We start from the raw sequence: 12396 nt of genomic DNA on the forward strand, positions 1-12396 counted from the left end.
TTCAGTGTTCCTTCAAGCATGTTAACGGCACTTGTTGTTAATACCCTATTGAGCACAGAGTTGGATTATGGTGTTGATCATAATTAACACTGAACACCACATCCGGGACATTTACGTGCTGTGCGTGAGCTGAGCGCTAATTTTCTCGATCTCGCCATCTTTCTCTCTTGCGACTTGATGCAGCGAGGTGAGGTACTCAACATTGCGTCGCTCGACATTACCTTTATCAAGGTAAATTTCATCGACATGTATGTTATCATTTTTGTTAATTCGTTATATTATATATGCTTGTGTCGAAAACAGTGTATTTGTGTGGTATGAAACTTAGTTTGAGAAAGTTTAGCAAGCGTGGGGGGCTTTAGCTTGTTAGAGTTGACGCTGCCATGCCAAATTGTTTCACGGTGATGGAATCGGAATCCTCTTGCGCTGGGAAACTTTGGCTAACGTTAGCTAGTTTACTATCAAGGTAACGATAGCTGGGTAGCTTGCCGCCACTGCGATGAGGAACAGTGATATTCCGACATCGCCCGGACAGTATTTGACTTGGCAGCACTATTTAGCTATAGCTGCTGAATGAGACAGATGTAGAATTAGATAGCTCAGAAAATGAAATAAGCAGCAATGTTTTGCACAGGTCCCTTGGAGAAAATGTTGGTTCACGTCGAGTGCAAGGGAGCCCTGAAATGGGTACGAGTACCAATGATGGATGACTGCTACGATTACTTCCAATTCATTCAAGAAGGTAGGGGCTGCCCACTCTTTTACACATCAAGCTAATGGGAAGACGGCTAAAAGAATGAGAACAGTAAAGAGAGTCAATGCTTTATGGAGCATTTGAATGTCACATGATGCATTGCATGTAGGCCTATAATATATATATATATATATATATATATATATATATAGCTATCATAACATGAGTAAGTGTTTTTGCTCTCAGTTTCAGTGAAATTCAGCCTTCCACATGGAACTGATGTGAACCTGAAGGACTCCTCAGGAGTTGATGTGGAAGCTGACATCTTCGATGAGCTAGTGAGGGGTGCTGCAGTATCTTTCAAGGTGTTCACTGAGGAGCACTCTGGTACTTTGGAACACTCTGGTAAGAAATCAGGGCCTTAAGCTGACAGTTTTATCCAAAGCGACTTTACATTTTGTGAGTAGGAAGAGAAACGACAATAACTGTGTTCACAGTATTTTAGTATTCAACGAATGTTAATACCCAGCCAACATGGGTAACATTTCGTGCAAACATGGTCCTTTTATCAGGAATTAAGGGAGCCTATTTCCTCGCCACCGAGATATATACTGTAGATACAGTGGTTTTGCTGATTTTGGCCAGGTATTAATGTAATGGATTTTGGCATGATTAGAAGATGGATGTGACTCGAGAGGCTTTGACCTGCGCTGCTTTGCAGTAGCCTTCTGATCCCTCCAATTACCGTAATTTCCGGACTATAAGCCGCTACTTTTTTCCCATGCCTTGAACCCTGCGGCCTATACAATGGTGCTGCTAATCTATGGATTTTTACAGCTAACGGCCACAAGGGGGCGTTCTAAATCTATGGATTTTACCGGTCCACCACCTTACACCTCATTCTGACATACAGCGAGCGAGCGAACCGGCAACAAAATCATGTGCGAAACTGTCCTCATATGCAGCGTTGCGATTTTATCACGGGTATATTCCAAACCACTCAAATGAACTAGGGGTGTGAACAAACTTCTAGTATTGTTTAGCGGTTGGACGGCCCGTTTCACACCCCATCCTGACATACAGCGACGCGAGGGAGTGAAAGTGATTAGAATGCATTAATTTCAATCAGGCTGCCCTGACAACCGTTTTGCTGGCAGCGATGACGCTGGCCCCTCAAAAAATCACCCAAACCCTTACATATGGTAATTAAACATTAAAATACCTGCGGCTTATAGTCCAGTGCGGCTTGTACACAATTGGTTTTTACCCTAAATTTAGCTGGTGTGGCTTATATTCAGGTGCGCTTTATAGTCCGGAAATTACGGTACACTTTTTAACCCCCAAAGTCGACAACTAGTTGAAGCTCGTACTTATTTCACCGCTCTTGTTGCCACAATGCTAAATATACCTCAAATGGAGGTATATATTATCATATTATGCAACTGAAGTTATTGTTTTGCCTCCCTTGTCCCTTTAGGTGAGAATGAGATCTCTGAGACCTCCTTCTGCTCAGATGAAGGGATGTCTTCCTCATTTCAGTCATCGTGCTCCGCATCAAGTGCCGCCAAATCCACGTCAAGTAGCTCCACTGTAATTTTAGAGAGCACCAAAACATGGAAAAGGAAACTGGTAGAAGGACCACCTGACAGCAAGGTGGCAAAAGATGTGAGTTCATAGGTTGCTGGTTGATGTCAGGCATTTTCAAAATGTGTGGTAGGTTTACATGTGATATCTGTATTGCAGACGGTCTACGTAGCTTTGCACCAAAAACCAGGGGGTGAGGATGTATTCAAAGAGTACAACAAAACCAAAAGCCTTTCTGATCAAACAAGAAGGAAACTCGTAAACATCTTGGTGGCAGATATGGTCGAGACTCATGGGTATAGTGACCAATACAATATACTCTACTTCCTTAACTGAAATACTTACTAATTTTGGTTATGTTAAACTCATCCATCCTCTTCTCAACCGTTTACACCGTTAAAAATAGCTTGAACTGTATTTCAAACTGACCTTGTTATCTCTCTCGCTATATTGCAGGAAAGTCCCACCGGTCAATGTCCGTGTTACCTATGCCCTTGGAATAGTCACCCTTTTCCCCAATTTGAAGGATCTGTCTTCACCAACTGGTTATGTGAGTTACAGTATATAGCAGGAACCTAATTTAATTAGTATGTTAGGAATTCCTAACTTGGTATCAGGATCCTGATACAGACACACCCATAGCTTCACAATGAACTACACTGAGAGGAGTTCTGCTGAACTCTAGGATTTTCCCATTTTTGCTTTGATGGATTTTAAGTATCCAATAAGGACTAGATCCTTTCTCTACTAATTTGGCAGGGGATATTGTTGTCCTCATCACATTTAGCTCAGGTCTACATTTTTGGACTAACTTTAGAATTTCAAAACAAAAATCATTTCACACCTTTCTTCCCTGTGTAGCACACATTGTTAACACATTGAGACAAAAACGAAAAAAATAGATATATTGAAAGATATATTCATATTTTTGGTCTGATGTTGCCTTGTTTTACAGGAACAGTTCTATGATCTTGCCAGTGGACAGGGTTACCTGGGCTACAGATTGAAAACAGTGCAGCGCAACATGAGAAGTGCCTCCAAAGAAACCCGGAGGAGCTCCAAGTCTTCTCATCAAGATGGCCCCAAGAGTCAGCGTGAGACATCTACACCCGCACAGCTGTCAGGTGATGAATGCAGAGAAGCAATATCCATGATGAAGCATTCAGCCGACCAATCAGTTGTCAAGGAGAAAATGAAGGCAACGTTCAAGCACCGACAGAGTATGCTACACGATCAAGACCAGTCTGCACTCGTCCTAGATCACTTCTCCCGATTCTTGGATACACCAGGCTTGGTGAGCACAATGGAGACTAGCTAGATGTACTAATAATTACATGTCATGAATTGTGCGTAATGTTTGGACATTGTTTCTGTGTGCTAGATTGACCAAGACTTCAGAATGATCTTTGGAGAAGACATATCCCGCAAGTTTATCGAGAAATGGCCAACCTTCTACAAATCTAGGGTCTTTACTGCATGCAAAGACCTTCGCCCTGGTACTCATGTGGACGATCTTTTGACTGCTCAGGAGGAATCAAATGATTCTGGTAAGTGTACATTTAATGTGGGTGTTTGTTTACCAGTCCTCATCTGCACCTATGAGCTTTGACTGTACTCATGGGATGTGGGTGTGGCCCTTCTAATCCACTAGGATGGGACAGTGACGTCACGTGGCAGCGCTCCTCCTGCTTGTTCATCTCTTGCCTCCAACTGCAAAAGGAAGGACGACTGGAAAAGTCAGTGCCAGTGATGCTGCTGGTCATGTGATCAAGTTTGTGAAGGTACATGTTCTACACGTGGATGAAGAATGATTGTTGATTTAACCTCTGATTTGATACTCTAGGTCTGCCTAGAGTATCTCCCCTTCACAGCTCTTGAAAAGAAGCATCTCTGGGGGATAGATAAACAATTTGGTACTGTATATTTTATTCATTGTAATTCTAGGAAGAGACCAATATTGTACCAGATTGATCATTTAAAATGTTTTTTTTTAACCAAGCAGAGTGCTGCTTCAGTTTTAATGTACTTCTAAATGGTTGAATAGACATGATCATCCATGCTAAGAGCTTACGCCAGCCCTCCATACGCCAAAAAACTACCTTTAACATACATGCATGTAATTTTGAGATGATGCCTGTCCAGGGAAGGTGGACAATGTTTTCTGTCTCTTGGGTGTGAGCACACACAAACACAAGAACAATTTCTTCTTCATCGCTCTATAGGTCGGGACGAGCATTGACGCGTTCCTCAGCAAAGTTGGATCAACACAGCCCTTTCTCCTCGCGGTCGGAGAAAAGCTGAGCAGTATCCAGAAGTTTTACATCGTCCTGGACCAGAAGGCCATTCCGTGCATGGTACAAACATCTGTGGCTGCCTTTGACGAACTGTTTAAGGCACACTTTGTGTTTGCTGTGTCCTACGACGAGGCCTTGACCAGCTTCTTCACCTTCCTTCAAACTACCGTGTATGGCATTGATGTGGGAACTGCCAAGGAGAGTCCAAGAGTCAAAGAAATCAGGGTGCGACTTCACAACATTGAGGTTTAGGGAGAACATTGAAAGATGTTTACATGCTACATTTGTAAGTTAGAGCACAGCACTAGTTCAGCTTTGTTCCAACATTTGAAGTTTACTCATGCTTTGTACCCAGGCCGTACGTTGCGTTTAAAATGCGGTGAACATGGGTGTTCATCTGTTTTTTACACTTATTGTGGATTCAAGAAACATTTATTGAGAGTACATGGAGACTGTGTAGCCTCTGGATCTACTGATCATGTTGACTCTGTTGATACTCCTGCTGTTACTACTCCTACTGATACCACTACAAATGTTGACGTAGTTGGTCATTCACTGCCAAATGCAGCTCCTATTGAAAAAAGGCAGTTATTGGATATGTGTAGCTCTATTATGGCTCAAGTACAAGCATCTGGAGTCCCTGAAAGTACTGTGCAATGTTTAGCTAGTTCAATGGAGGAGCTTGTCAAAGATGTCCATGTTCAAGCACAGGAGGCCGTTCTTAAGTGCCTTTCATCTGAAGTAACTGAACACGCCCTAGATAAAGTTAGAAACTGTTTTGAGCAGCTTGAAAATCCATTCTCACTCCTCAATACTGAAACTAAGAGGCAAAGATATTTTGAAAATAAATGGAAAATTGTTGAGCCCAAGGAACATGTTCTCGGTGTGCGTTATGATGTCCGCAAAGATAGAACAGGTCTATACAGTCAAATTCCAGTCAATGACAAATGTATGTATGTACCCATTTTGGGAACTCTTGAGTCAATGTTTACCAACCAGGAACTCTGCAACTGTTTTCAGGAAGTAAAGCTTCATCAAGATGGCATTTTCAAAGACATTAATGATGGTTCATACTTCCGAAATCATTCATTATTTGCACAGCAAGAACATGCGCTTCAGATTCAGCTATATTACGATGATTTCGAAACAGCCAATCTGCTCGGATCTAAAAAAGGAATACACAAACTCGGTTGTATTTATTTCATTTTAAGAAATTTACCACCCAAGCTAAATTCTGTTTTGATGAACATTCACCTTGTGGCACTTTTCCATTCAGAGGACTTGAAGAAGTATGGGTTTGGTCCAATCCTACAGCCTCTTGTGAGAGACTTAAAAGTTTTAGAGACACAGGGACTCCAGACGCCCTTTTCAGATACACCGTTGAAGGGGTCTGTTATTCAGGTTACTGGTGATAATTTGGCTATACATGGCCTTTTTGGCATGGTTGAGTCATTCAGTGCAACTTACTGTTGCCGATTTTGTTTAACCGACAAAGCAAGCTTGCAGTCAGTCTTTATTGAGGATGACCCAGATTTAACTCTTCGCACAAGGGAGCTCTATTCAGAACATTGTGAAGCTATGGCACAAAACCCTTCTCTAGTCCACTCATTTGGCGTTAAGAAAACATGTCCTCTCAATGAACTGCAGTTTTTCCATTGCTCTGACAATTTTGCAGTGGATATTATGCATGACCTCCTAGAAGGTGTTGTACAGTATGAGTTGAAGCTGGTTTTTCAGTACTTAGTGAAGGATTCTGTTTGTACTGTACATTCAATTTCAGAAAGGATTCAGAGCTTTAACTATGGATACAGTGAGAGAAAGAACAGACCTAGTACAGTCAAAGTTGACGATGGTAGCAACGGCCTTGGTCTCAATGCCATTCAGTCATGGTGCCTCCTGCGTAATACTCCCTTGATTTTTGGAGATCTAGTTGACCAGGACAGCAGTTTTTGGAACGTGATTCTACTTTTGATTCAGATCGTTAACATTGTATTTTCACCTATCATAACAAAAGGAATTACTTATTTTTTGAAGCACTTAATTTCTGACCATCACAAACTGTTCAAATCTGTATTTACAGATAAGAGGCTGATCCCAAAGCATCATCTGATGATTCATTATCCCAGATGTATCAGGAAAATAGGTCCACTTATACACATGTGGTGTATGAGGTTCGAGGGGAAACACAATTTCTTTAAGAGGTCTGTGAAGAACTTTAAAAACATAACCAAAACACTAGTAAAGAAACATCAGAATCAATTGGCTTTTCATTGGGAGAATTTTTATTTCCAAAGATTTACATTTGGTCCCCTTAAGTATGTATTAATTAGTGAGCTAGAGGGCGGTGAGGTCTTGGAGGCTTGTGTAACTTTGAATGCATCTAGTGTCCCCACTACTTCCTGGGTGAAAAATTATGGAACAGAGTACCACATTGGAATGTATGTTTGCACTCATGTTGAAAATGAAACGCCTATTTTCAATAAGATTGTCAATGTCATTATTAAGGATGAAGAAGCATTGTTTTTGACCACTAAGGTCATTACGATGTATTTTGACGATCACTTGAATGCTTTCAGTATTGGTGAGGTGGATGATGTGTTCACTGTCATTAGTGTGTCTCAGTTGGTGTAGTATTAAGACACATTACACATTAAGAGCCAGGCCCAGCACACAGAGAGACAGATTAAGGAGGGGTTTGAGAAACTCCACCAGTTTCTACGAGAGGAAGAGGAGGCCAGGATGGCTGCACTGAGAGAGGAAGAGGAGCAGAAGAGTCAGATGATGAAGAAGAAGACTGAGGCACTGAGCAGACAGATATCATCACTTTCAGACACAATCACAGCCTTAGAGAAGGAGCTGAAAGCTGAAGACATCTCCTTCCTGCAGAACTTCAAGGCCAGTAAGAAAAGAGCCCAGTTTACACTGCCAGACCCAGAGAAGGTTTCAGGAGCGCTGATAGACGTGGCCAAACACCTGGGCAACCTGCAGTTCAGAGTCTGGGAGAAGACGCAGGGGATTGTCAAGCATGGTTGGTTCATCTTTCAACATCGAGGATATCATAAGAACTTCGATGAGAGGAGGCGGATTTCTTAAAAGGGCTTCCCGTTTATAACAAGAGCAACTTCAGCAGGTTCCATGCAGACTCTGTGTGTAAAGCGTCGAACCGAAGACCTTCTGTGTACCTCCCCACACGTGACTACCTCTCAGAGCAGACTGAAGTCTGCTACATCTACTCTGCTCTGCTGGCTGAAGCCTGCTACATCTACTCTCCTAGCTGAGGCCTGCTACATCTACTCTGCTCTGCTAGCTGAGGCCTGCTACATCTACTCTGCTCTGCTAGCTGAGGCCTGCTACATCTACTCTGCTCTGCTAGCTGAAGCCTGCTACATCTACTCTGCTCTGCTAGCTGAAGCCTGCTACATCTACTCTGCTCTGCTAGCTGAAGCCTGCTACATCTACAATGTTGTTTTTTACTCTTGTCGTGTTCAGTTTGTTAACTGGATGGGATTCTACTATTAATGACAAATGTCGGGCCTACAACTTGGAAGACTTGTTCTCACAGTTGGGCCTGTCTGCAGGAATACTGGGAACACAAGGAATCTCGGGAATGTCCAGTTTGTAGGAGAAGATCCTCAAAGCATGAGCCTCTTACCTTTAACCTAGCTCTAAAGAACGTGTGTGAGGCCTTCTTACAGGAGAGAAGTCAGAGAGCTGAGGCAGGGTCTGAGGTGCTGTGCAGTCTGCACGGTGAGAAACTCAAGCTCTTCTGTCTGGATGATAAACAGCCCATCTGTGTGGTGTGTCAGGCCTCAAAGAAACACAAATCTCATGACTGTGTCCCAGTAGACGAGGCTGCACAGGAACATAAGGAGGAACTCCAGACAGCTCTGAAACCCTTACAGGAGAAGCTGGAGGTCTTTAACAAAGTTAAACAAACCTGTGATGAAACATCAGAGCACATTAAGAGCCAGGCCCAGCACACAGAGAGACAGATTAAGGAGGGGTTTGAGAAACTCCACCAGTTTCTACGAGAGGAAGAGGAGGCCAGGATGGCTGCACTGAGAGAGGAAGAGGAGCAGAAGAGTCAGATGATGAAGAAGAAGACTGAGGCACTGAGCAGACAGATATCATCACTTTCAGACACAATCACAGCCTTAGAGAAGGAGCTGAAAGCTGAAGACATCTCCTTCCTGCAGAACTTCAAGGCCAGTAAGAAAAGAGCCCAGTTTACACTGCCAGACCCAGAGAAGGTTTCAGGAGCGCTGATAGACGTGGCCAAACACCTGGGCAACCTGCAGTTCAGAGTCTGGGAGAAGATGCAGGGGATTGTCAAGCATGGTTAGTACTGATGAGAACTGGATTAAGAATATCTAATAGATTATATGAATATGTTTGTTACGTCCACATGTGTCCTTGTTGTGTTTCCTTCCCTTCTGTGTTCTCCTCTATCATTCTCCATCCAGGTGTTGTCAATTGGCCAATCATTCCCTCATTCATCATCCCACTCCCATCCAATCAGAAGGCTGCCCATTCTCCAATCAGAGGGCTGCCCGTCTGTTTAAATGCTCCTCCTTGTCTCCCATTGTTAGTTGACTGTTTGGTTGTGTTTTGTTTGTTAGTTTGTCTTGATTCAGTGTAAAAGTGTTGGTTTAAAAGCAGGAGAACTTTGTCAAAAGTTAAAGTAATATTTAGAGGCTCGCGCCCCGTTCAGCTGGGTGCCCCGGCAGATGCTGAGTGGAGACGCTGCGGAGGAAGAGGGGGAGAGCGACGGAGATACCCCTTCTTTCTCCTCCACTCTGGCTGCTTAAGGAGTTTCATATTCATTCTTGAGGCTTGCCTTTGCTCGCTGGCTGTCTGGGGAACTAGAACTGCCTCTCTTGTGCCTTCTCTCCACTTCCCCCCCCCACCACCGCCTCTCTCCCAGGTGTGCACCCTGACGAAAGAGGACAACCGCAAGGTGGGGGAGATCCCCGAGGACGAGCAGCTCCATGTGCTGCCCCTCTACAAGGTCTCGCTCACCGACGAGCACGGCAGCGAGGAGGGCCAGCGGCAGAAGATGAAGTCCGGCGCCATCCAGGTGCTGGACAACTTCCGCCGCGCCGTCCGCAAGCTCCCCGAGCCGGCCAAGTCCTGCCGACAGCGCCGCCTGGAGGCCAAGAAGGCCGCCTCGGAGAAGAAAACCGCGGTCGTCAAAACACACAACTTCCTGGACCCCAACATTGGCGGCGTGGCAGTGTTATAGACTACAGGTGTTATAGACTACAGGTGTTATAGACTACAGGTGTTATACACTACAGGTGTTATAGGGGACAGGTGTATCCGATTATTAATGTCATCTTCTTTATCATCACTACAGGAAGAGTATCGACAGTCATGGGCAGAGCTGAGTGAGGATTGCTGGAACAGTTTAATACGTTGTCATGTTCAGTTTGTACAATGTCAAGAGCCGAACTATTCTATTTTGTTAGCAGAAGTGTTCACCATTAGCTGGATTTCCAACTTGTATTGGATTATTTGGAGTTACGCTCCTGACCAATAACATGTTATGGACTTATCACACAGTCAGGCTTGACACGGACACTGGTTAAGTGTTTACAACAAGAAAGTTAGTAGTGACAGGTGCGTGAGACAAGATGGCCGCAGCGTGATATCCTCTCTCGCAAGCCCCGAAAAATAATGATTAAAACTCGGAAATAGTAGACCAAACAAGAATGTGAAATAATAGCCTAACAAGGAATGAATCTACGCTCTGGAGAAACAACAAAACCGGACAATCTACTGCTTAAAAAGAATAAACACAGAGCGAACGCCGAATCCACCATGACCACCATGAACAAAGAGGAGATGCAGAAATTATTTACCGATCTGAAAGAATCATTGTCTAAAGAGATCCAGGAGTTCAGAGACGACTCCAAAACCCTGTCTAAAGAGATCCAGGAGTTCAGAGACGACTCCAAAACCTTTCAACAACGCACGGAAAAAGACATTAAAACAATTATGGACCAAACAGCAGATCTGCGTGAGGACGTGGAGAAAACAGGAAAACGTGTGGATTGTTTGGAGACACGGGTGAGCTACCTGGACGATGCCGAGGCAGCAGCCCAGAAGCAGCTGAAGCAGACAAAGGATCGAATTGATGAGCTTTCAGATCAGGTGGATTATTTAGAAAATAAATCCAGACAGAACAATATGTGTATATATAATGTCAAGGAAACAAACGGAGCTAGCAATATGATGAGTTTCTTAAAAAGCTAATTGCAGAGACTCTGGAGGTGCCAGGTGATATCAATCTAATCAGAGCGCACCGCATGGGCAACCAACAAACACACTCCACTCGACCGATTATTGCAGCATTCTTAGACTTTGACACAAAGAAAAGGGTGCTTAAAGCAGCCTGGGATAAGAAGCAAGTGCTGCTTGACGGAGAGCGCATCTTTTTTGATCAGGACTACACATACAAAACAAGAAAACAGAGAGCCCTCTACAAACCGATCCGGGACTACCTGAGAAATCAAAGGAGCATCAAGATGCACATCCTTGCGCCAGCAAAACTGAACGTTTTCAACCTGGATGGAACATTTACAAACTACTCAAACCCAACAGAGGCAGCCACAGACCTGGAGAAGAGAGGATTGTTCAAAGCAGGAGTATATGGAAAGGACAAACACTCAGCTACAGGCCTGGAGAAGCCATGAGAGGAAGATTGGATCATAAACAGACATTAAACCAAGGTACCAAGACTTTCAAACATTAACATTCTAGTTGCTGTGAACACTATAGGCCAGTGGTTCCCAACCGGGGGTACGCGGACCCCTAGGGGTACGTGAGGGGATTGCAGGGGGTACGTGGAAAGATAGAAGATGGAATTATAATTTATTTCCCTTTCCATTTAAAAAAAAAATATAGTCGTTTCATAAACCTGTTGTTAAAATGGTACGCTGCAACTTAAGTTCCTCCCCGACAGGTGATGACTGTAACACAAGTGGTAGTCACGTCACATTTAAATCACGTTCATTTACGTTCATTTACAGGCGCACGTCAGCTAGGCCTGTCAGTATACCGCAAAGATGGACAGATGGCTAAAACGACCAGCTTCAGAGGCAGATCAGACGGTCAGATCAGAGGCAGATCAGACGGTCAGATCAGAGAAAAAAAGAAAAAAAGGACCCCGCTATTATTTGGAAACATATGTTTTGTGGGGATTTACATGTACATCGGCTGATCCACCACAGCCACAGTGCTTTTTCTGCGGCGAAGTCCTGGCTAATAATTCAATGAAGCCAGCCCATTTACAGCGACACCAGAGCACCAAACACCTAGCAACTGTTGGTAAAACTGACGACTTTTTCAAGCGAAAACTGTCAGAGTTCAAGTCAAGTCAGGCTACACTGAAAAAAGCGGCAAGTGTGTCAAGCAAAGCACTGGAGGCGTCCTATGCTGTTTCATTACTAGTGGCTAAGTCAAAAACCCCACATTCAATCGCCGAAGATCTGATTTTGCCTGCCGCTATGATTTTGGCTAAAACTATGCTGGACAAGAAAGCAGCTGACGCGCTCAAGTTGGTACCATTATCAAACAATACCGTCTCCCGTCGGATTGATGATATGTCCATAAATATTGTCGGACAAGTGGTGGATAAAATGAAGCAAGCAGGTCAGTTCGCTTTGCAATTAGATGAAATGACCGACGTTAGTGGGGAGGCTCAGCTGCTGGCTTTTGTGCGTTATAAAGAAGAGTCGGACATAAATGAGCATATCTTGTTTTGCAAGACGCTGCCAGGAAAGACAACTGGCGAGGAAATATTTCTGATTATTGACAGCTTCT

General features: G+C 43.8%; 1 protein-coding gene across 1 annotated transcript; it reads left to right on the forward strand.

The window, feature by feature from the left end:
- Positions 1 to 8090: 8090 nt before the first annotated feature.
- On the forward strand, positions 8091 to 9814 carry LOC308154186 (E3 ubiquitin-protein ligase TRIM35-like; the record flags this gene model as incomplete). Its single annotated transcript, XM_080527359.1, has 3 exons — positions 8091 to 8910; positions 9036 to 9124; positions 9539 to 9814. 3 exons carry the CDS (start codon positions 8091 to 8093, stop codon positions 9812 to 9814), a joined length of 1185 nt encoding a protein of 394 aa, XP_080383485.1.
- Between the last annotated feature and the right edge of the window lie 2582 nt (positions 9815 to 12396).

This window comes from Nansenia antarctica (assembly GCF_963989245.1).
Source record: "Nansenia antarctica genome assembly, chromosome: 1".
Taxonomy (NCBI): domain Eukaryota; kingdom Metazoa; phylum Chordata; class Actinopteri; order Argentiniformes; family Microstomatidae; genus Nansenia; species Nansenia antarctica.